At 41.5% G+C, this 26,256-nt stretch overlaps 2 protein-coding genes across 2 annotated transcripts in view; one reads left to right on the top strand and one right to left on the bottom strand.

The window, feature by feature from the left end:
- Window positions 1-3,364, top strand: part of LOC119140648 — an 11,505-nt gene extending 8,141 nt beyond the window's left edge. Inside the window, exon 2 of the mRNA XM_037372145.1 lies at window positions 3,012-3,364. The gene's annotated coding sequence lies outside the window, so the exon portion shown is untranslated. The remainder of the gene's footprint in view (window positions 1-3,011) is intronic.
- An 8,505-nt stretch (window positions 3,365-11,869) lies between these two features.
- On the bottom strand, window positions 11,870-14,722 carry LOC119140713 (protein NYNRIN-like; the record flags this gene model as incomplete). Its single annotated transcript, XM_037372247.1, has 1 exon — window positions 11,870-14,722. A coding segment is annotated over exon 1 (2,853 nt), but the record flags the coding sequence as incomplete, so codon positions are not given.
- Window positions 14,723-26,256: the final 11,534 nt, after the last annotated feature.

Genomic DNA, 26,256 nt, shown 5'->3' with positions numbered 1-26,256 from the left:
CCTTCCTTTTTTTAGCCAAACATTATGTCTATATCTTCCATATGACATTATTAGCTTGATGTTTGTCTCTTGTCCTATTTATAACACCTTTAATGAATTCTGAGTCTTATTCCAGTCTTTTTGTGATTGATTTGTTGTTAGATAAAACTTTAATGGCTAACCTGGGTGCTCTAGGTTCATGAGAGCGGTGTGCCAACCCATGGAAGTGATTTGATAATTTGTGCATCAGACCATGGCCATTCTAAATGGGAGCTTGAGATGAAGTTATACTTATCAAAAGTCCAGAAATCAGCATGGGAAGGCTTGAGAGCGGTGCTCCTCCTCATTCGGAAGTCCATGGTTTCTCAGAGTTTTCTCAGGAGTTTTTCTTGACTTGGGAGTAGCGATCCAAGTGGATATCTCTTTTATCCGTACTGCTTTAAACGTAGTTAAACACCTGGAAGGATCCATCTCACTTTTCTTGCAGAGGGATTCCTGAAAAATTCTAACATATACCAAATCACCAGGACTAAACAGATGTAGTTTATAGTCAGGTTGCTTAGGCTGCTGTTCTACTACTACTGTAGCATTTTATTTGTTTCCCTACAGTTAAACATAATCATATACATACTGGTTACCTATTTGATCTAGAGCTTCGCTATTTATAACTTGTATCACATAGGGTCTGCCATACAAGATTTCAATGGGATCAGTTCTTTTTGATCTTGGTTTAACCCTCAGTCTGATTAGAGCAATAGGTAAAGCTTGATACCAATATAAATTTGTTTCTTGGCATATTTTGGCAAATTTTTGTTTAATAAGATGGCTCATTTTTCTCTACTTCACCACTTGCTTGGAATCTGTAGGGTGTATGCAGCTGACAATTGATTCTTAATGCTTTACTTATTGCTTGTATGACTTGTGCACAAAAATGTGAGCCCCTGTCTGAAGAGATTACTGCTGGAACCCCAAATCTCGGTACTATTTCTTATAATAGTACTTTGGTTACTTCATTAGCTTTATTGGTTTGGCAAGGGAGTGCTTCAGGCCACCCTGAAAAGGCATCTGTCATGACAAGCATGTATTGAAACCCCCCCTTTTCTTGGGAGTTCTGAGAAATCAGTTTGTCACTGTCCAGGGCAACAATTTCCTTTTCCAGTTGTCCCAGTTTGATTCATGTTCTCCCTACAATTTTGTCAGTCTAAATATTTATACTACAAGTCAGTGCCCCAAATGGGTCTTATTGTGTTCTTCCTTCCTGGATGACCCTCTTATAAAAGAGGGGGCCATTCCTCATGTAAGAAACTATGGACTAGGGTATTGTTTATTAAGATTTATGTTAAGCCCAATGTAAAGATTAGGCAACAAAAGATAAGATCACCGCCAGGTGTCCAGGATGCCGCTTGTGAAAGATAAGATCACCGCCAGGTGTCCAGGATGCCGCTTGTGCATATGAATGAAGGGCCAACACCTCCACTACTTCATGAACACGAAAGAAAAAGAAAAAAAGTATAAAAAGGGACTGTTTGAACTGCTCAGGACGGCAGTTGGCGGAGCGCAGACTCCCCTGTCGTCCAGCGCTGTTTTTGCTCATATTCTACTTGCTATAATTAATAAAAATTTTAATTGGATTATGATCTATTGTGGTCTCAATTTATAACAATTCTGGTGCCGTGACTCGGATAAGGAACGGTGGGCTTTGGTCCTCCGGAGAGGCGCCCCGCGACTTTTCGCGGCCCCGCGACCAACAGCTTACTCCAACCTTACCGACGAACCTAAATTCTAGAATAATGAGCAAAGGAGAAACCGGTAAAATCCCATAAAAATTCTGTGCACGGGAGTCCGGACGAAGACGCAGGACGCGTAAGTATATTGCGAATTTGTTCACGGGTTTGCCGTTCGGGCGGGATTGGGTTTCCTGGAATATAACGAGTGAGTGTATGTTTGTGGATATTCCAGAAGATGGGGGCGAAGGGCAGCAAGCCTTCGACTCCCATGGGAAGGGTACCCATTGTACCTAAGAATACCCCTCTGGCATATATCTTAGACAATTGGAGATATTTCCCTGGAACTCTAGGGAAAGATAAGCAGAAGATGATAGAATATTGTACTAAGATATGGGGAGGGAAGAAAATTTCTAAAAATGTCTTTTGGCCAGTCTATGGGTCAGAAGAAGATTGGGTAAGACAGCAATTAAACCTCTGGGTTAATAATAAAAAAACCCCTTAACCCGGAGGAGAGTCGATATGCGGAAGTGTGGCTAGAAAGACCGGGAGCTAGACTTTACCCACTGAATGAAATAAAAACTAAACAAAAGAAAAAGCAGGAAGAGTTGGACGAAACCCTTCTAACCCCCCCTCCTTACATTCCTCCTCCTGCTCCCGCAGAGGTCCCCAGAGCGCCCACTCCCCCACCAGAGTCGGAACAAGGGTCTCCCCCTCTTCCTAGACGCATAACTAGAAGTCAGAAAGGGGCAGCTCAGATGTACCCCCTAAGGGAAATACCCATGGGGGGACCTCAACCTGTGATCGGATATATTTCCGTACCCCTAAACTCGGCTGACCTACGAGATTTTAAAAGAATCGAGATGGGAAACTTAATTGAGGACCCACTCGGAGTGGCAGAAAGATTAAATCAATTTTTTTGGACCAAACCTTTATACTTGGGATGAGATGTAATCTATCCTTGGTCAATTATTTACTACCGAGGAAAGAGATATGATGACGAGCAGGAATGAGACTGTGGGATGCTCAGCATGCCTAGGAACCCCAAGCAGATATTAAATGGCCACTCCAAAGACCTAATTGGGATAATCAGGATCCAGTGCATAGAACTCATATGCAGGACCTGAGAACTATAGTAATTCAGGGGATTAGGCCAGAATATCAATAAAGCATTTAATGAAATGCAAAAGAAAGATGAAAGCCCTACTGAGTGGCTGGAACGACTGAGGAAAGCCCTTCAGCTGTACTCTGGGGTAAATCCAGACGACCCTTTAGGGTAAGCACTCCTCAAAACTCAGTTTGTGGCAAATAGGAGAGTCAGGGGCTCTATATCTTAGGGGACCGGAGTCATCATGAGCCCTTGATAAAATTAAAAATAGGTCCCCATAAACAAGAGTTCACCTTTTTAGTAGACACTGGGGCTGAGAAATCGACTATTAAGCATATACCTGAGGGATGTAAAGTTTCCCCTGAAAAAGTACAAGTAATTGGGGCAAAAGGAGAACCCTTTAAAGTAAGCAAAATCAAAAATGTGGTATTCGAAACTGAAAATAAATTTGGAATGGGTGAACTCTTGCTCGTCCCTGAAGCAGAATTTAATCTGTTAGGACGAGATTTAATTGTTGAATTGCAATTAGAAATTAAAGTAAAAAATCAAGAGCTAACAGTGATATGGAGAAATAGTGTGAAATGGCGACAATGGACATCGATTGTGATTGTATATGTCTGCTCAAGGAATGTGGGTATGGTGACTGGTCATGGGTGCGATGTCTGGTCACATAGGCACACAGCTCTGAGGAGACAACTACAGTTTTGAGGAGACGCCTGCCCTTCTTCCTCTAACAAAGGGGCTATTTAAAAGAGAATGAGAAAAGGATGAGAGATATTCCAATGCTATCTAGAGGGAGGGAGTGCTAAGTCTCCTTGCTGGAGAAGATCGGATGGTCACAAGGACATGAATCACCTACAAACCTGCAAGACCACCACATTCCAGGCAAAGGACTGATAAGCTAATTAACATACAAAAAAAAGAGGAAGCTAAAAACTTCCTTTAGGTTGTTTTAAGAATTGGGGAATTCCTGGAATGTAACAACTGAAATAGCGCTCTGTGTCTTGTTTGTTCTATGTGTTGTCTTGTTATATGTTCAAAACTCGGAGTTATGAAATGTATGTTGAAAAATATTAACATTCTGGTAATTCGTGGCAAATAGCGGAAAACTTAACACTCTGCTTAAGACCAGGAAAAATTGGGGGTTTTTTTGTTGTTTGGTTTTTTGGCAATTGTTCATTGAAATGCATACTTTGTGAACTGTTAGTGCTCCTAAGAGTTTGTACATAAGTGCACGGTACCGTATAACATACTGCTTGTGTGACTGCGGGCTGCCCGGAGAGTGTGAATGGTGTGATTGAGATGCGCATTTTGATTTTCCGTGTATAGCTTAATTATTTTGACTGAGTGTGAGTGCAAGAGTGCTTGAGACACGCGTTTGAGTGCAAAACGAGTAAGAAGCTCTATCCGCGTTTCTGACCTTGGGTGGCTAAGGCGGCTGGAAAAAAAAACAAAAAAAACAAAAAAAACAAAAAAAACCCAAAAACCAAAGTAATTAGAATTGCAAAATGGGAAATGGAAGGAGTAAGCCCTGTGAAAAATCGCCCTTGGGTTGTATATTAAAACATTGGAGTGATATTTTAGGACATGGTGGTACCGAAAATAGAAGGAAATTGGTTAAATATTGTAATCAGTGGTGGCCTTTGTATAAATTGGAGAGCGATGCGAAATGGCCTCAGGAGGGAGGAACGTTAGATTATAACACTCTCCTGCAATTAATGTTGTTTCTGAGGACAGAGGGAAAATGGGATGAAGTATCATATGCAGACATGTTCTTTGTCCTCCAGGACAAACCTGAGTGGCAAAAGGACTGTAGATTAGTACCCCCTCGGGATCCTATGGTACTAGCACTAGAAAGAGTGTGGGATTAACATCACCTGATCTTTGATTGCGGCTCTAGAAAAGGATAGGAAAAACTGAGACCTAAACTAGAAAGATATTCTTGTTGAAATTTTTGTGTTAAAAAGCTCAGGTTGCGGTTCCTTCTGTGGAGCAACCAGAGTGAAACACGTTGTAAGATATAAAAACTTGTACTGATGTATGTAAAACCTGAGGCGCGTGTGTGTGTGTGTAAGTGTTGGGGTGAGTTTGTACAAACCCCCGTACCCCCTCGAAGGTGCGACTGAATCATGCTGGGATGCATGGCAGGATGTTTTCTGTTTGCCTGCGAAGGCCTGATATGTAATAACACAGACTTAAAGCAACAAGTAGCAGATTTGCATTCAGGGTAAGAAAGAGTTAAAACAGAAGTGCTGCTGCAGAGGCAGGCTTGTGTAACCTGCAGAGCAGGAAGAGCATCTCCTGCCCCGAACCCTTCTGCTGGTGAGGAGGAGGGGGTTGCTGTTGCTGATGATTGAGCAGAAGGACCTGAATGTCACCCCAATTGCTGCAGCATTTGCAGTACAACAGGACCGGTAACGGCCCCTTTAGGGCAGGGAATGGGTATGAGGTGGAATTTCAGTGAATACAAAACCAACTTACTTGTTAAACTTCAGTAATAAATAAATAAATAAATAAATTTGTTACAGTTGTGGGAGCTGCTGGCCACCAGGAAAACATCCTGAAACCTTTAAAGTACAAAGTAAAAAAAAAAAAAAAAAAACAAAAAAAACAAAACAAATAAGAATGCCAAATTCACTAAAATCTTTCTTGGCATGAGATTTATTAGAACATCTAGACGTTTAAAGAAGGGGAAATGAAATTAAAAGTTAAATACGATCAAGTAATTGAAATATTGAGCTTATCTTTAATTCAACAGAAAAGAGGAAAAGAGGACCTCCCTGAAGTAAAAGAAATTTTTAACCAGGTGTATCTGAAAATAAATTCCAGGAAAGGTGAAAAATGCTTTACCTGTTACAGTAAAAATGATAAGGGGGAGGCTTGCCCAGTTCAGATAAAAACAATATCCCTTGGTCAGCAAGGCTGTGGGGATATTGGCAGAAAAAGTGAAGTGAAATAAAATACACTCTGTAGTAGTTCTACTAATGTAAATCTGTGTGTTTTGCCATGACAGTGACTTGTTATGGGATGTGCAGATGAAACTGCATTGACAATGAAGTACAAGGAATAAGGTTGGTCAGGTGCCTCCTACCGTAGTCAAGGGCAAGACTGGGTTGGCCTCGCTGTTTGCCACCAAGAAGAATCTTGAGCTCCGCTGCTGGCTGCAACCCAGTAGGCGTTGAGCGGTGGGGACATATGCCATGCCAGACCTTGATGTGAGGAATGGCCCCCTCTGTTATAAGAGGGTCATCCAGGAAGGAAGAACATAAGGTGGCCCATAGAGGCACTGATTTGGAAATTGGAAACCGCCTGGCCGACCATGAGGCCAGACGAGTAACAGAGGAGGTAGGAAAGGAGGAATTATCCTTAATACCAGACGATAAAATCCAAACTGTAAGTACAGATCAAGAGCCAAACTATTCTAAAGAAAACTTAAAGGTAATTCAGGACATGAATTATAAAATAAAATTAAGTAAATGGACTTATTTAAGGGATGGTTGTATAGTGGTACCATCCAATTTAATATGGACCACAGCCCTATTATTAATAAGACGCATTGGGGAGCTGATACTTTATATAAAAGTCTAAATCAGAAATTGAAAGGGCGAAACTTGTATACTGTAATAAAACAGGTGACTCAGCAATGTGAAATGTGTTTACGCAATAATCCCAATACAGCAAATAAAATAAAACTAGGGAACATTAGCAGAGGAAATGTTCTAGGGCAACATTGGCAGATCGATTTCTCGGAACTTCCTTGAAAAGGGGGGTATCGATATTTGTTGGTACTAGCAGATACCTTTTCAGGTTAGCCAGAAGCCTTCCCGTGCAGAACTGCTAAAGCCCGGGAAGTGACCAAAATACTACTCCAAGAGATAATACCTAGGTTTGGAGTCCCAGCAGTAATGTCCTTGGATAGAGGACCACATTTTGTGTCCAGAATAGTGCAACAGATCAGCCACCATCTAGGAATAGATTGGCAATTACATACCCCATACCGACCACAATCGAGTGGCCAGGTGGAAAAGATGAATCATCTAATCAAACAACAGATTGTCAAGTTAGGCCAAGAAACAAATCTAACTTGGCCCCAGTCTTTGCCATTAGCTCTTACACGAATTCGAACTAGACCAGAGCAAAAGAGGGGCTTAGCCCATTTGAAATTTTATATGGACGACCCTATGGGGTACAAAGGGGGATGTCTTCACAGATTGGTGAAGAAACAATGACTTCCTATATGGTGGCACTAAACAAACAATTAATAAGAATTGAGAAGCATGTGATGGGAACACGCAGTAGGGGTCTGGATGGACCTGTTCACGATATACAACCAGGAGACTATGTATACGTTAAGTGTTTTGCAGATAAAACCCTGGAACCACAGTGGACCGGACCTTTTCAAGTCCTACTCACCACCTACACTGCAATCAAGGTTGAGGGACAGAATTCTTGGATTCACCATACCCGGATTAAGAAAGCCCCTGCAACTTCGTGGAAAGTAACCCCAGATAAAAAAGAACGGAAACTCAAATTTACTCGGACAAATGGGAACAATGTGGGTGGCAATTAAAGCTGCAAAGTGGGAAGCCTATGTAAACAGGCAGAAAGCCCGAAGCAGCCGTTCTCCTGAAGAATTCCCTTGCTGCCGAGAAGATGGTACACCCCGTGGCTCGAAGCAACCGAGTCGACGGGCAAGGCAGAGGAGGAACAAACTGTGGAGAAAAGAACCAGAACAATGGGACACTAAAGCAACAATGGCCGAACTTCCCCAGGACTGGAGTAGTCCAGGACACCATGTCTGAACTCCGGAAAAGGTTAGATCAATGTAAGAAAGATCGTGAGGCGGGCAGGTCATGGTATGAAAACTGGTTTAATATCTCACCTTGGCTAACCACTTTGTTGTCTGCTTTAGCAGGACCACTTATTATGTTGATTCTGGGACTTATATTTGGGCCTTGTATATTACGCTACACTTTATTAGAGAACGGTTTGACATAGCTAAATTGCTTATTTTAACTACGAGGTCTAGGGCAAAATATAAGAGTGTATCTATTAATGAGGATGAAGATTGTTGTGAATGCGTTATGCCACGTGAGAACTATGCCTATTGTAATTGTGAGGTATTACCTTGTGAGTGTTATGATAAATGTTGGGATTGTGGAAAAAGGTTTGTTCACAGTGCCGAGAATGAAAGCAGCGTCTAATAAACAATAATAGGATAAAAAGAAAAAGGGGGAATTGTAAGAAACTATGGACTAGGGTATTGTTTATTAAGATTTATGTTAAGCCCAATGTAAAGATTAGGCAACAAAAGATAAGATCACTGCCAGGTGTCCAGGATGCCGCTTGTGCATATGAATGAAGGGCCAACACCTCCACTACTTCATGAACACGAAAGTAAAAGAAAAAAAGTATAAAAAGGGACTGTTTGAACTGCTCAGGACGGCAGTTGGCGGAGCGCAGACTCCCCTGTCGTCCAGCGCTGTTTTTGCTCATATTCTACTTGCTATAATTAATAAAAATTTTAATTGGATTATGATCTATTGTGGTCTCAATTTATAACACTCACATCAAGGTCTGGCATGGCACATGATCCCACCGCTCAACGCCTACTGGGTTGCAGCCAACAGAGGAGCTCAAGATTCTTCTTGGTGGCAAACACAGAGGCCACCCCAGTCTTGCTCTTGACTATGGTAGGAGGCACCTGACCAACCTTATTCCTTGTACTTTGTTGTCAATGCAGAGTTTCATCTGCGCATACCATAACAAGTCACACAGATCTACATTAGTAGTAGAACTACTTTTTACTGTAACAGGCAAAGAATTTTTTGCCTTGACGTGCGGAATTAGACTCTATAACTCGAAAGTTATAAAGTAGGTATGTTTATTGCGCGCAGATGCACGGGGGATCGCTCCTCCACAAGCGTGCATGCCCGAAGTGACGAACCATCTCACATTTATACAATAGAACAAATGAATATTCAATTAACGCCTATACATATTCGTTACCTAAACCCCGCTTCGTATGTTAATCAGCTTATCAGTCCTTTGCCTGGAATGTGGTGGTCTTGCAGGTTTGTAGGTGATTCATGTTCTTGTGACCATCCGATCTTCTTCAGGTGATTCATGTTCTTGTGACCATCCAATCTTCTCCAGCAAGGAGACTTAGCACTCCCTCCCTCTAGATAGCATTTGAATGTCTCTCATCTTTTTCTCATTCTCTTTTAAATAGCCCCTTTGTTAGAGGAAGAGGGGCAGGCATCTCCTCAAAACTGTAGGCGTCTCCTCAGAGCTGTGTGCCTATGTGACCAGACACCGCACCCATGACTAGTCACCATACCCACATTCCTTGAGCAGACACAATCACAATCGATGTCCATTGTCCCCATTTCACACTATTTCTCCATATCAATCCCCCCTTTTCTATCAAACTAAGTAAATTCTTTTACTTAAGCAGCCTTCCCGAATGATATAAAGCATCATACATAAGTGTTACCCTTTTAAACATTCTCCAAACCCACAAATATAACACAATGGTTAGTATTAAGGAAATTCCTAAACTGATCAATAAGATCACAATGGGGTGTACCAGAGTGTTAAGAATTCCTGTTCAGAAGGTGACCAGCCAAAGAGAGTATCCCACCAATTATGGTTTCCATCCTGTTCTACCTTTTTAAAACTTTCTTGATCCCCTCTACATCATGATGGATCATAAGAAGAGTTTCGTGTCCCTTTCCTTTGGTTTCTTCCAGTATACGTTGTAAATATGCATGTTTTAATAGTTCTTTTATACTGCTTATATTTAGTCCTATGGGGGTAGGAATTATTATCTGTGATAGGGTAAAGTTGGATTTTAAGAATTGATGAGACACTACTGCGGCTGAGTAACTAAAATCGCATCCTGTGATAGTAGTAAAATTACAAATACAATAATTTGAATACTGTGCAGTCTCCTTTACCTCCCCATCCATGGTTATTGTGTTACACTTAGTTCTCAAACACGCACATCCCTTCCCTGCATATATAATTACTGTTTTCAAGTTTGCATTTGGTCGGGCCTCGAAATGACATATTTTCTGATCTGTATCTAAACAAGTATCCTGAGCCATTATAGTATTGCTTTCACAGAGGAAGCCCTGCTGTTCTCGCATAATGCAAGATTCTAAATCTACTGTTTGCCACTTGTCGCCTGTCTTTCTGGCCCATGTTCTATGTTCAAAAGGGTATAGGAGCACCCCATTATGGTTAATTCCAAGGGCTACAATGGGGTGTATGGTAATTATTACTGCATTACGTATGGTTAACACAAAAGCTGTGATTGTGTGTGTGTTGGGGTCGTAGGTAAAGTTCACCATATTCCACCATGACTGGAGTTTTCTTTCTACCTCCGTAGCATTGTCCCAAACCATCTTTCGAATTTCCGTAGGAAATATGCCTTCCTCTCCTTCTCTTATTATGGATGCAGCTATTGATTGCATCCACATTTGGGCTTGGATGCAACTTAGAGCCAGGGCGACGTCATCCTGTAAACAACCTAATGCCTTAGTGATGAGTTGATGATCTTCCATGTTTATTTGTTCCCACCTGGGGAGTACCTTCGATATCAACCATTGATGCGCCCCTAATGCCAATAATGAAGATTTTAGTGGTTGTTGTAGTTTTGATAGATCGGCCGTGGTGGCGGCTAGTTTATTCATTATCACCTCTGAGTCTATGGAATTTAATACTCCGAGTCCTGTTCCCAACATTCCAGTTACATCCCTCACTATTCTGTTTCGATAAATATTTCCCCTTTTTCTTAACCAAGTTGTCCATCCCTCATAAGAGGTTCGTAAGAAGGGGGAACAGGATGGCTTAACATCAGAAACATTGACTTGTATTTGTAACTCTATTCTTTTAAGAGACCATTCTGGGTTAAACAACATTTGTTGCTGACCTGTATTTCTGATTACATATGGTCCAATTGTATAAATTTTTGGATCTGGTTTAGTTAATTTAAGATCAAGCGTTAATGGGGTTGTTGTAACTGTGGTGGTGGTAGGAACAGTGGTTAGCATGATTGTTATTTTGATCTTATAAGTCAGAGCTGTTCTTGGGGATTCCTTTCCTAGGCATATTATAAAGATGGGCTCGGTTAAGGTAAAATTGTGCCAACATTCCCGTGAATTAAAGCACATGGTTGTATTTAGAAGGGTAAATTCCTTATCTACCTTTCTGACATTAATCAGGGTGTCTCCCAAAATCTTGGTGTTATCCTTTTCATTATATGTTTGACACCCTACTTTTATCCTATCTCCTAATTTTCCCCATAATCGGTTGACTTTGTGTACATCCTCCCGATCCCATTGATTCCTTTGGTACACCTCATTTTCAGAAAAAACCACCATAGCTAGTTTCATCTTTGAGTCCACCTTTCCCATTATTCCAGTGTGTTTTTTCTGGGCATGATTCCAAGGCCAATTATCAGGCTCTTGGTTGTAGGCAAGAGAGAGGGTACAAAAAACCACAAATGGTTTAAACCCACTATTGATCATTTTAAGAATCTAAACGTTCCTCATATATACATATAAAATCTGTTTTGATCAAAATATCTTTGTTTGAGTTGGGGCTTACTGATAACAAGTTGGGCAAGACTGGCCACTGGCTCAGTCCCAGACTCTTTTGTTCTATATTGTTTGTTGTGGTGCCCTTCCCATATGGTGGATCCGCAACCTCTCAGGTTCACTTACTTGCCACCCACATTGTTCCCATTTGTCCGAGTAAATTTGAGTTTCAGTTCTTTTTTATCTGGGGTTACTTTCCAAGAAGTTGCAGGGGCTTTCTTAATCCGGGTATGGTGAATCCAAGAATTCTGTCCCTCAACCTTGATTGCAGTGTAGGTGGTGAGTAGGACTTGAAAAGGTCCGGTCCACTGTGGTTCCAGGGTTTTATCTGCAAAACACTTAACGTATACATAGTCTCCTGGTTGTATATCGTGAACAGGTCCATCCAGACCCCTACTGCGTGTTCCCATCACATGCTTCTCAATTCTTATTAATTGTTTGTTTAGTGCCACCATATAGGAAGTCATTGTTTCTTCACCAATCTGTGAAGACGTCCCCTTTTGTACCCCATAGAGTCGTCCATATAAAATTTCAAATGGGCTAAGCCCCTCTTTTACTCTCGGTCTAGTTCGAATTCGTGTAAGAGCTAATGGCAAAGACTGGGGCCAAGTTAGATTTGTTTCTTGACCTAACTTGACAATCTGTTGTTTGATTAGACGATTCATCTTTTCCACCTGGCCACTCGATTGTGGTCGGTATGGGGTATGTAATTGCCAATCTATTCCTAGATGGTGGCTGATCTGTTGCACTATTCTGGACACAAAATGTGGTCCTTTATCCGAGGACATTACTGCTGGGACTCCAAACCTAGGTATTATCTCTTGGAGTAGTATTTTGGTCACTTCCCGGGCTTTAGCAGTTCTGCACGGGAAGGCTTCTGGCCAACCTGAAAAGGTATCTGCTAGTACCAACAAATATCGATACCCCCCTTTTCTAGGAAGTTCCGAGAAATCGATCTGCCAATGTTGCCCAGGAACATTTCCTCTCCCAATTTTTCCCAACTTTGGCCCCTTGGTAATCTTAGGATTAGTCTGGAGACAAAGATCACATTGTTGGGTTACTTGTCTAATAGTAGTATACAAATGTCGTGCTATTATGTTTTTAGTGAGATCCTTATATAGAGCTTCTGCCCCCCAGTGCCTTTTTCTATGCTCTTCCCGGACTACTGACCATACCATGTAGGAAGGAATCACTATTCTCCCATGTGAGATTATAGCCCACCCTTCCTCATTATATGATCCCTCTAGGTCAGAAATCAGTTTGCGATCTTCTTTTGTATAGTCTGGTTTACCTTCTAGAGATATTTGTCCATCGGGTGTTAGCGCACCCTCCACCTTGATTGCTTTTCTGGCTGCCTGTTTTGCTTCCCTGTCCGCCAGTTCATTTCCTCTTTCCAATTCCGTGCTCACTTTCTGGTGTGCCTTAATGTGCATAATTGCCACCCTTTCAGGAAGCTGGACCGCATTTAGGAGTTTCAAAATTTCTTCCGCATGTTTGATGATTTTTCCTTGGGAGTTTAACAGTCCCCTTTCTTTCCATATTGCTCCATGAGCATGTACCACTCCAAAGGCATATTTAGAATCAGTCCAAATATTTATAGGTTTTCCCCGAGCTCTCTCCAGAGCTCGAGTAAGGGCTATGATTTCAGCCTTTTGTGCCGAAGTGTCAGCCGGTAGCGGCCCCGATTCTATCACTTCTTCAGAGGTTGTAACAGCATATCCGGAATGTCGCTTTCCATTCAGCATATAGCTGCTCCCATCCGTGAACCAATGTTCAGCTCCATTAATAGGAACATCCTTGAGATCTGTCCGACTAGAATAAGTGGCTTCGATTGTTTCTAGACAGTCATGATCGACTGATTCTCCAATATTCCCATTAAGAAATGAGGCCGGATTGACGATGTTTGTAGTCACGATCTCAACATCATCTTGTTCCACCATTATGGCCTGGTATTTTAGGAATCTCTGTGGGGACAGCCAATGCCCCCCTTTTTTTTCAAGGACTGCAGACACTGTGTGGGATACTAAGACAGTAATTTTCTGGCCCAGGGTAAACTTCCGGGCCTCTTGGATGTTTAGGATGACGGCTGCTACTGCTCTCAGGCAACCAGGCCATCCTTTTGCAGTGGCATCCAGCTGTTTAGAGAAGTATGCCACTGTCCGTCTGTATGGTCCCAAATCTTGTGCCAGTATTCCTAATGCCATTCCCTGTTTCTCATGGGAAAATAGGAAAAATGGCTTACTCACATCAGGAAGGCCTAGTGCTGGTGCCGACATCAAGGCTTTCTTCAGTTCATGGAAAGCTCTGTCTGATTCAGCATCCCACTGAAGATCCTTCTGATTAGCTGCTATCAGGGAATATAATGGTTTAACAAGCAAGCCATAATTACATATCCAAAGCCGGCACCATCCTGTCATTCCCAGAAATGTCTGCAGTTCCTTTACAGTTCGTGGTCGGGGGGCTTGGCATATGGCTTCTTTTCGGGCCTTCCCCAGGACCCGTTGTCCGGCACTGATCTCGTACCCCAGGTATGTGACCTGTTGTAACACCACCTGTGCCTTCTTCTTAGAAACTCGATATCCTTGTAGTCCCAGAAAGTTCAGCAGACTCACAGTCCAAATAATACAAGATTCTTCGGTTCTGGTTGCAATAAGAAGATCGTCTACATATTGTAACACTTTCCCTTCTTCTGACGGTGTTTCCCATAACTCCAAATCCTTTGCTAATTGGTTTCCAAAAATTGTGGGGCTATTTTTAAACCCCTGTGGCAACACCGTCCATGTGAGCTGGGTCTTTCGACCGCTTCTGGGATTTTCCCATTCAAAAGCAAAAATTCTTTGGCTGGCTTCATGGAGAGGGAGGCAAAAGAAGGCATCTTTTAAGTCTAAAACTGTGAACCAAGCTAGGTCAGGTGTCAGGGTGGTTAGTAAGGTATAGGGGTTAGCTACTACAGGATACAGATCCTCTGTTATTTTGTTAATGGCCCTTAAATCTTGAACTATCCTATAAGACCCATCAGGTTTTTTAACTGGGAGGATAGGTGTGTTAAATTCTGACTCACATAATTTTAGTAGTTTTAGTTCTATGAATCGCTCTATGTTTGGACGAATTCCTTCCCTATCTTCCCTTTTCAGTGGGTATTGTTTAATTCTTACCGCACTCTGTCCTTCCTTCAATTTTACTATTACAGGTGATGCATTCTTGGCACGTCCCGGTATGTCAATTGCCCATACTCCGGGATATACCTGATCAATAATTCTGGTATCAGTTTCCCCTTTTATAGGAGTATTGGCCAGAGATAGGCTCATAACCTGTATGTATTGATGATTATTTGCCTCCAGAGTAACTTCCCCTTTTTTAAATTTGATTGTTGCCTCCAATTGTTCTAATAAGTCCCTACCAGGAAGGGCCTTTGGGGAATTTGGCATAAATAGGAATTTATGGATCCCCATCTGTTTTCCCAACTTATATTTTAAAGGTTTACAAAAATAAGCCTTTTCAGTTTGGCCAGTTGCACCTTTTACTGAAACATAATCATTTCCCAAAGGCATTAAAGCCTGGTTCAAAACCGAATAGGTGGCTCCTGTGTCTATTAAAAATTCCACCTCATACCCATTCCCTGCCCTAGAGGGGCCGTTACCGGTCCTGTTGTACTGCAAATGCTGCAGCAATTGGGGTGACATTGTCAGGTCCTTCTGCTCAATTGTCAGCAATAGCAACCCCCTCCTCCTCACCAGCAGAAGGGTTCGGGGCAGGAGATGCTCTTCCTGCTCTGCAGGTTACACAAACCTGCCTCTGCAGCAGCACTTCTGTTTTAACTCTTTCTTACCCTGAATGCAAATCTGCTACTTGTTGCTTTAAGTCTGTGTTATTACATATCAGGCCTTCGCAGGCAAACAGAAAACATCCTGCCATGCATCCCAGCATGATTCAGTCGCACCTTCGAGGGGGTACGGGGGTTTGTACAAACTCACCCCAATACTTCAACACTTTCACAAGGTCTTTGATTCTCCACCCACCCCCGTCTCAGGTTTTACATACATTAGTACAAGTTTTTATCTTACAACGTGTTTCACTCTGGTTGCTCCACAGAAGGAACCACAACCTGAGCTTTTTAACACAAAAATTTCAACAAGAACATCTTTCTAGTTTAGGTCTCAGTTTTTTCCTATCCTTTTCTAGAGCCACAATCAAAGATCAGGTGATGTTAATCCCGCACTCTTTCTAGTGCTAGTACCATAGGATCCCGACGGGGTACTAATCCACAGTCCTTTTTGCCATTCAGGTTTGTCCTGGAGGACGAAGAACATGTCTGCATACGATACTTCGTCCCATTTTCCTTCTCTCCTCAGACACAACATTAATTGCAGGAGAGTGTTATAATCTAACGTTCCTCCCTCCTGAGGCCATTTCGCATCACTCCCCAATTTATACAAAGGCCACCACTGATTACAATATTTAACCAATTTCCTTCTATTTTCGGTACCACCATGTCCTAAAATATCACTCCAATGTTTTAATATACAACCCAAGGGCGATTTTTCACAGGGCTTACTCCTTCCGTTTCCCATTTTGCAATTTTAATTACTTTGTTTTTCTCCGGCCGCCTTAGCCACCCAAGGTCACCCAAGGTCGGAAATGCGGATAGAGCTTCTTACTCGTTTTGCACTCAAACGCCTGTCTCAAGCACTCTAGCACTCACACTCAGTCAAAATAATTAAGCTATACACGGAAAATCAAAATGCGCATCTCAATCACACCATTCACACTCTCCGGGCAGCCCTCAGTCACACAAGCAGTATGTTATACGGTACCATGCACTTATGTACAACTTTTAGGAACACTAACAGTTCACAAAGTATGCATTTCAATGAACAATTGCCAAAAAACAAACAACAAACAAAACCAAATTTTTCCTGGTCTTAAGCAGAGTGTTAAGTTTTCCGCTATTTGCCACGAATTACCAGAATAATAATATTTTTCAACATACATTTCTAACTCCGAGTTTTGAACACATAACAAGACAACAAATCGAACAAACAAGACACAGAGCGCTATTTCAGTTGTTACATTCCAGGAATTCCCCAATTCTTAAGACAACCTAAAGGAAGTTTTTAGCTTCCTCTTTTTTTTGTATGTTAATTAGCTTATCAGTCCTTTGCCTGGAATGTGGTGGTCTTGCAGGTTTGTAGGTGATTCATGTCCTTGTGACCATCCGATCTTCTCCAGCAAGGAGACTTAGCACTCCCTCCCTCTAGATAGCATTGGAATGTCTCTCATCCTTTTCTCATTCTCTTTTAAATAGCCCCTTTGTTAGAGGAAGAAGGGCAGGCGTCTCCTCAAAACTGTAGTTGTCTCCTCAGAGCTGTGTGCCTATGTGACCAGACATCGCACCCATGACCAGTCACCATACCCACATTCCTTGAGCAGACATATACAATCACAATCGATGTCCATTGTCGCCATTTCACACTATTTCTCCATATCACTGTTAGCTCTTGATTTTTTACTTTAATTTCTAATTGCAATTCAACAATTAAATCTCGTCCTAACAGATTAAATTCTGCTTCAGGGACGAGCAAGAGTTCACCCATTCCAAATTTATTTTCAGTTTCGAATACCACATTTTTGATTTTGCTTACTTTAAAGGGTTCTCCTTTTGCCCCAATTACTTGTACTTTTTCAGGGGAAACTTTACATCCCTCAGGTATATGCTTAATAGTCGATTTCTCAGCCCCAGTGTCTACTAAAAAGGTGAACTCTTGTTTATGGGGACCTATTTTTAATTTTATCAAGGGCTCATGATGACTCCGGTCCCCTAAGATATAGAGCCCCTGACTCTCCTATTTGCCACAAACTGAGTTTTGAGGAGTGCTTACCCTAAAGGGTCGTCTGGATTTACCCCAGAGTACAGCTGAAGGGCTTTCCTCAGTCGTTCCAGCCACTCAGTAGGGCTTTCATCTTTCTTTTGCATTTCATTAAATGCTTTATTGATATTCTGGCCTAATCCCCTGAATTACTATAGTTCTCAGGTCCTGCATATGAGTTCTATGCACTGGATCCTGATTATCCCAATTAGGTCTTTGGAGTGGCCATTTAATATCTGCTTGGGGTCCCTGGGCATGCTGAGCATCCCACAGTCTCATTCCTGCTCGTCTAATCATATCTCTTTCCTCGGTAGTAAATAATTGACCAAGGATAGATTGCATCTCATCCCAAGTATAAAGGTTTGGTCCCAAAAATTGATTTAATCTTTCTGCCACTCCGAGTGGGTCCTCAATTAAGTTTCCCATCTCGGTTCTTTTAAAATCTCGTAGGTCAGCCGAGTTTAGGGGTACGGAAATATATCCGATCACAGGTTGAGGTCCCCCCATGGGTATTTCCCTTAGGGGGTACATCTGAGCTGCCCCTTTTTGACTTCTAGTTACGCGTCTAGGAAGAGGGGGAGACCCTTGTTCCGACTCTGGTGGGGGAGTGGGCACTCTGGGGACCTCTGGAGGGGCTGCGGGAGCAGGAGGAGGAATGTAAGGAGGGGGGGTTAGAAGGGTTTCATCCAACTCTTCCTGCTTTTTCTTTTGTTTAGTTTTTATTTCATTCAGTGGGTAAAGTCTAGCTCCCGGTCTTTCTAGCCACACTTCCGCATATCGACTCTCCTCCGGGTTAAGGGGTTTTTTATTATTAACCCAGAGGTTTAATTGCTGTCTTACCCAATCTTCTTCTGACCCATAGACTGGCCAAAAGACATTTTTAGAAATCTTCTTCCCTCCCCATATCTTAGTACAATATTCTATCATCTTCTGCTTATCTTTCCCTAGGGTTCCAGGGAAATATCTCCAATTGTGTAAGATATATGCCAGAGGGGTATTCTTAGGTACAATGGGTACCCTTCCCATGGGAGTCGAAGGCTTGCTGCCCTTCGCCCCCATCTTCTGGAATATCCACAAACATACACTCACTCGCTCCCCTTGTTCCTGGCCCAGTCCCTCACGGGAGTTGGGAAACGCAGTACTTAAGAGTCCACACTCGCTTGGTTCAGTATATCGAACCTCTCACTCGTTATATCCCAGGAAACCCAATCCCGCCCGAACGGCAAACCCGCGAACAAATTCGCAATATACTTACGCGTCCTGCGTCTTCGTCCGGACTCCCGTGCACAGAATTTTTATGGGATTTTACCGGTTTCTCCTTTGCTCATTATTCTAGAATTTAGGTTCGTCGGTAAGGTTGGAGTAAGCTGTTGGTCGCGGGGCCGCGAAATGTCGCGGGGCGCCTCCCCGGAGGACCAAAGCCCACCGTTCCTTATCCGAGTCACGGCACCAGAATTGTTATAAATTGAGACCACAATAGATCATAATCCAATTAAAATTTTTATTAATTATAGCAAGCAGATTATGAGCAAAAACAGCGCTGGACGGCAGGGGAGTCTGCGCTCCGCCAACTGCCGTCCTGAGCAGTTCAAACAGTCCCTTTTTATACCTTTTTTTTACTTTCGTGTTCATGAAGTAGTGGAGGTGTTGACCCTTCATTCATATGCACAAGCGGCATCCTGGACACCTGGCGGTGATCTTATCTTTCACAAGCGGCATCCTGGACACCTGGCGGTTATCTTATCTTTTGTTGCCTAATCTTTACATTGGGCTTAACATAAATCTTAATAAACAATACCCTAGTCCATGGTTTCTCACAATTGTGCATGCCCGAAGTGAGGAACCATCTCACATTTATACAATAAAACAATTGAATATTCAATTAACGCCTATACATATTCGTTACCTAAACCAGCTTACTCTCGCTTCCTGTGTTAATCAGCTTATCAGTCCTTTGCCTGGAATGTGGTGGTCTTGCAGGTTTGTAGGTGATTCACGTCCTTGTGACCATCTGATCTTCTCCAGCAAGGAGACTTAGCACTCCCTCCCTCTAGATAGCATTGGAATGTCTCTCATCCTTTTCTCATCCTTTTTATAAATAGCCCCTTTGTTAGAGGAAGAAGGGTAGGTGTCTCCTCAGAGCTGTGTGCCTATGTGACCAGACACCGCACCCATGACTAGTCATCATACCCACATTCCTTGAGCAGATATATACAATCACAATCGATGTCCATTGTCCCTATTTCACACTATTTCTCCATATCACTTGAAAATGTTTTAACGTAGTATTCATAATTGCCCAGGTCATTCTTAAAATTGTTTTTTTCCTACTGTTTAGAAGAATAGAGTATTAACAGTACATGGAATAATCCATGGCAATGTGCACATGCAATTTCTCAACATCTTTACTTTTCTGATGTTCTTTGCTATCTTTGATTATTCAAATTCCACTTAGATGCAGAGTTGCAAGGGTTAGAAATACTGACTTAAAACGAAAACCTCAATATTTGTGTGTAGGCCTTTTTAAAGTTAATGTAGGCTAAAGTCCCTTGTTCAAGTATTAATACACACTGTGAGGCATCTAGCAAACTTTTAAAAAAACCCAAACCCCCAACCTGCATTAGTGAATGAGCTTTTCTTAAAAGGCTGTTCATCTCATCTGTGCATATGTATAGAGGAGGATAATTGGGATTACTGCATATATTGTTATATATTTGATACAATTGCATTATTTAAAAAAAAAATTAAGTTGTCCCATTTGTGTCTCTGTCAATACAGATTTGTTCTGTAATTTTTCCCAATATCTTTTCATAATATATTATCACACCATTTGCATTCTTGTTTTAGTTTCTGTGTTACTGTGGTAATAAAGGCTAAGAAATTATTTTATTGAAATTGTATGAAATACATGAGTATTTTAAGGATTTATCTTTCTTTTGCTTTCCTATAGCTTTGTTCTATTGCAGTAATACCTTTGGAACAGACCATATATTAACTACAAATCTGCTATCAAATATTCTGTTCCAAATTAGATATCTTTGTTCCTCTCTCTTAATTAAGCCTTTACTCATGGCTGAGGATAAAGGAAATAAGAGAATGAATTTTGATTTACTGCCTAGGGCAGGAAAATAAATCTCTTCAGAGTTTTAAATTAAAAGATGCCGTCACCAATATTGCAGAAAACATTGTGGTCCTTTTAGCTGCAGCGCTGTCTTCATTGGTGGCACAATGTATGTTTGTTGTTTAAGAAATATAACTCATTTTGAATAACCAGTTATCTACGTGATTTTTAAAATGCATTATGTAGGTTTATTTTTTTCATATTTCATTCATTCATTCTAGGTAAGTAGAAACTATCCAATGTTGCTTTCAAAAGCACATGTGTGCACAGAACTTTGTTATACAGCCTGTGCTCTTCATTGAGTAATTTGGTCTGTTCTGTGTATCAAAATTCATTACTTACAGATAAAGTTGTTGCTTTACATAAATATATATTTTTGTTGTTTTGAACTTTTCTTTGGTTTTCTTATTGTCTTTAATAAATTGCTGTATGTTCTTAAAAGATGAACAGAGGTTACAGAAATGGTGGTGTACATTCTTCAAGTATTGCATGTGTCTGCACATCTGTTATGTATCACGTCATCACAACATATCAGAAGACTGCAAACTATGTAATTTTGGTTGAATACTTTTTCTGTGGGCCTGTATAATTTTTCATGAAGTTCAGAATGCATAATTTGTTTAAATTAAAATAATGATTTAATGAAAATTTATTTTAATTACATCTTTGAATAATTAAATAATTATATGATGGGGAGAGTGTAGGACAAGGCCTCAAGGACAAGAGTCCAAGTACTGATAGCCTGATGAATAGAGACTTGTTAGAACTTGTAGGGCACAAGCCCTGGGAGCAAAGGAACAAGCTAACTGCAGACCCCTGAGCCAGCACAGTTAAGGAGGCAACCAGACGGACAGAGAAACAAGTAGCCAGATAAGGGAACGGATGGCGCCAATATGTAATCAAGAAAGCCGCGTAGAAAGAAACTCCCTAACCTTGGAATAGAAATTATTGCTAGGTCAAGATAAACTAGTAAGTTCCTATTGTTCTAACGGTGTGCCTTAAATATCAACCAATCAGTGTTTTTTACGCTTAAGATTTAACCAATCAGTGTGTAATATGTAGAAGGTAGAAACATATATAATTGTAAGAAAATCACTAATAAATGGACACTTGCTTGCATCAAGCTGCGTCCCGTCTCTTCATTCGCCGCAGGAGAGAATCCCTAATATTTTCCATGATTATTTCTATTACTAATTTTCAGGTTTATTGAAACCTCATTCTTAGAATTTAAAAACTTACTTTTAGAAAATCTTCTGAAAATCAAGGTATTCCATTTTAAAGTGAAAATGGGATGTTGTTAAGGGGGTGAAAAAGCTTAGTATCTTTGTTTTCTGATTTATTATACAGAAGGCTGTTTTTTAACAAAGAAGGATTGCTTTTTCTTTTTTCCCTCCGCTATTCTCAGTCTCTTTTGATCATTGATCTGGGTGACCCCATTCTCAGGGATTTTTTCTTCATTTGACATGGACAGATTTTTGAAGTATAGCTCTCCTTTGGAAACCTTGGGCAGTTCCATTTGACTAACCTGTGATCTAATGAGCAGTAATGTAGAGTTACAACGACCATTTTGTTTGCTTTGAGGGAGGATGGCTAGACAGACAGTGGGAGAGAAACAGTGTCTGTGGAGAAAAAAGATGCAGAGTGATCGAACAGTGTGAAAAAGACTTCTTAGCCCACATTAGTGTTCCTGATTTACTTCACAACAGTTCAGAAAAGGCCAAAGGCAGGGTTGTCATTAAATTGCAAAGTTGAAAATCCTAGTATTCAAAAGCATTAGGTTTTCTGAAAGTTGTAAAGTAGAAAGTTTGTGGTTCATGTTGAATTTGCCAGGAGGATATACAGAAGTATCAGCCTCTGTAAAACATTAAAGGTATATTATAAAATCCTGCTGTAAATATAAAAAAGAAAAACAGCTTTTTAAAGTACTTTCATGGCTGGCTGTTTTACAATGAGACTTGGGTGCAAAAGAAAGGCCAAACACTAACAAATTTGTTACGCTTTCTTTATGAGCCCTGGGGACCCCTTAATTATGTGCCTGTGCTGCTTTTTTTGAGATCTGTAGAGACTACATATGTGTGTGTTTGTATAATACATTGTTTTTATTTGTATTTATTTAACATACACACATATATATACATATACATGCATATATATGTAAAAATAAAATCTAGTGGTAGTTAACCAGGAATGTAGATTTCTAGTCTTTTGCAGCATATTATGATTTTTTCCCCCTCATATCCTTTATTGTTTCTTATGGAGTGAACATTAAACACTAATCTTCATGCCATTGGTCATGGAATGAATACAGATGTATCTTAAATTTACACTTATAAATGCAGAGACCAAAAAACCCCATTGTCTTTATGTTCTGAAGAATAATTTTTCCTAATAGTAAATGTTTCTTCCTGACACTTGAATTGGACTTCACAGCCTGTCTTTAAGACAGACTAATATACTTCGTTGTCTTTGGTTAATATTTGCAAATTTTTTTAAGACCACTTTGGAACTGCAAAAAGAAAAAGTTGGAGCTACCTATTTCTGAATTTATATCTCCTCTTTTGTTTCATTTGTTTACTTGACAGTGGCCTGAATCTCCATGATTTGGAGTACAACTACCATGCAGAATATCCTTTTAAGCTGTTGCATGTCATTGCTGTTTCTGATCTGGTTGGCTTTAGTAAAACCCAAAGTGCAGCCTTTTAGTTATACTATCATTGTGAATAGAAGCAGTAGGTAATAAAACAAATGGGTGGTCTTAGGGGTAAGGTACTATTTTCTGTATGCTACCAGAAGTTTTGCTAATTGATTCTTACACCTGCTGTCTGTCAAAAATCAGTTTTCCACAACTGGCATACAACTGTGTTGACTTTTAGACTGTGCTAAAGGCAGAGTTTGTTGTCTTGATCTTTCTGTGTCTCATTGCAACTAGTAAATATACAAACTTAACTGTTTGAGAACAACTGACCATAATTAAGAAATTTTTTATTATCTGACTTCAGGAACTGTACTCCCCTTGATCATTCAAATGATTTCATTGACATTAAGGGAGCGTCTTGGTTAAAAGGAAGAGAGGACAATAGGATGTCAGGCTAATCATGCTGAAAATTAGCTTTTGGTTTTTACTTGCATTGGATTATGTATTAATATGTGATGTCAGATATTTTTTTTTAATTTATCTTGATCCTCTTTTGTTTGCAGTGAACATATAGTGCAGTTTTACCCTCCTGATAAACTGAACTTTACATGACAGTTTAACGTGGGAAACAAAGTACATTTTCTATATACAGTGCTGCATTTATCAATGACTTTCTCAGTGTGTCAATCCTGCTTTTACTACATTATAAAATTAGAGTATGATTAGAATTTTTATATGAAACTAATTTATTTTGAAACAGTGTAGTATCCAAAGTAGCTTAGTGGTTACCACAAATAGGACTAAAAATTTTACCAGGGTACATTTCCATTTTCTGGATTATTTTAACTGATGTTTACTTGCAGCAACATTGTTTGGAGATACATTGTAGGAAACGGCACTTGACTAGCTTTCTCTGTAGCTTTAGGTTCTGTTAGTCAATGTAAAGTTATTAGGGAATAAAATAATGGAAAAATGTACCAACTCTGGACTTTGGGAGAGCTAACTTTGGCTTCTTCAAGGACCTACTTGGAGGAATCCCATGGGTAAGGGCTCCAAAAAGTAGGGGGGTCCAACAGAGCTGGCTACTATTCAAGCATCACTTCTTCCAAGCTCAAGATCAGTGCACCCCCGTGAGTAAGAAATCAAGCAAAGGAGGCAGGAGTCCTGCATGGATGAGCAAGAAGCTTCTGGCAAACCTCAAACAGAAGAAGGAAGTTTACAGGATGTGGAAAAAAGGACAGGCCACTGGGGAGGAATATAGGGATGTTGTCAGAACATGCAGAGAGACGACAAGGAAGGATAAGGTCCATTTGGAATTAAATCTGACCAGGGACATCAAGGACAACAAGAAGGGCTTCTTCAAGTACATTATCAGGAAAGGGATGACTAGGGAAAATGTGGGCCCACTGCTGAATGAGGTGGGTGACTTGGTGACAAAGGACACAGAGAAGGCAGAGTTACTGAATGCTGCCTTTGCTTCAGTCTCACTGCCAAGGCTGGCCCTCAGGTTTCCCAGACCCTGGAGGCAAGAGAGAGTCTGGAGAAAGGAAGACTTTTCCTTAGTCAAGGAGAATCGGGTTAGAGATCATTTAGGCAAACTTGACACCCACAAATCCATGGGCCCCGATGGGATGCACCCCCAGGTGCTGAGGGAGCTGGCAGGTGTTATTGCCAAGCCACCCTCCATCATCTTTGAAAGGTCATGGAGGACAGGAGAGGTGCCTGAGGACTGGAGGAAAGCCAATGTCACTTCAGTCTTCAAAAAGGGCAAGAAGGAGGACCCAGGAAAATACAGGCTGGTCAGCCTCTCCTCCATCCCTGGAAAGGTGATGGAACAGCTCATCCTGGAGGTCATCTCTAAGGATGGGGAGGAAAAGAAGGTTATTGGGAGCAGTCAACATGGATTCACCGTAGGAAATCATGCCTGACCAACTTGATATCCTTCTACAATGGAATGACTTGCTGGGCAGATGAGGGGAGAGGGGTGGATGTTGTCTGCCTTGACCTCAGCAAGGCTTTTGGCGCTGTCTCCCATAACATCCTCATAGGTAAGCTCAGGAAGTGTGGGTTAGAGGAGTGGACAGTGAGGTGGATTGAGAAGTGGCTGAATGGCAGAGCTCAGAGGGTTGTGATCAGCAGCACAGAGTCTAGCTGGAGGCCTGTAGCTAGCGGTGCTCCCCAGGGGTGAGTACTGGGCTCAGTCCTGTTCAACTTATTCATCAGTGACCTGGATGAAGGCACAGAGCGTACCCTCAGCAAGTTTGCTGAGGATACTAAACTGGGAGGAGTGGCTGACACACCAGAAGGCTGCGCTGCCATTCAGCGAGACTTGGACAGGCTAGAGAGCTGGGCAGAGAGGAACCGAATGAAGTTCAACAAAGGCAAGTGTAGGGTCCTGCACCTCAGGAAGAACAACCCCACGCACCAGTACAGGCTGGGGCTGACCTGCTGGAAGGCAGCTCTGCGATGAAGGACCCGGGAGTCCTGGTGGACAGCAAGTTGCCCATGGGCCAGCAGTGTGCCCTTGTGGCCAAGGCAGCCAATGGGATCCTGGGGTGCATTAGGAGGACTGTGGCCAGCAGGTCAAGGGAGGTGATCCTCCCCCTCTGCTCTGCCCTGGTGAGGCTGCATCTGGAGTTCTGTGCCCAGTTCTGGGCTCTCCTGTTCAAAAGAGTCAGGGAACTACTGGAGAGGATCCAGCGGAAGGCTACCAAGATGATTAGGGGACTGGAGCATCTCCTCTCCAGGCATTTAAAAAGTCTTTTGCCTGTTAGTCACCTTTCACTTACATGTAGCTTAGAAGGAATTTTTATTGACTGAAGAACTGTCTGTTTTGAAATTAGGAACATTGAATTTTTTGTTTTATTACAATTAGTTTGTTGACTTTTACTTGAGTTAGGAAGATGGCTGATGAAGTCCAAACAGGGTAAAAGTTTAAAGGGTCTGCTCTTGTGAGTAATAAGGGGCAGGATTTGGCTGATTGTTTTTGTGCATGTAGAAGGCAGTAGATCATCAAGTCTCTGACCCCTATGCAGGGGTATGGATGCTCGAGAAGTGAGCTGTGTTTGAAGGGTAGGTCAGCAAAGCAGCATCTCCATTTCTGATAGAGCCTTACTGTGAGATAATTTAAAAATCCAGTATGTCTGGCAGTGGGGCACATGGAGCCTCTGTGTTAGTTTGGTTCAGTCATGGCCTGGTATTTGAATCCTCTCCTGTGTA

The sequence above is a fragment of the Falco rusticolus genome, chromosome W (assembly GCF_015220075.1).
Source record: "Falco rusticolus isolate bFalRus1 chromosome W, bFalRus1.pri, whole genome shotgun sequence".
In the NCBI taxonomy this organism is placed as follows: domain Eukaryota; kingdom Metazoa; phylum Chordata; class Aves; order Falconiformes; family Falconidae; genus Falco; species Falco rusticolus.
Note: the sequence above shows the minus strand (reverse complement) of the source record. Positions and strands in the feature narration are given on the sequence as shown.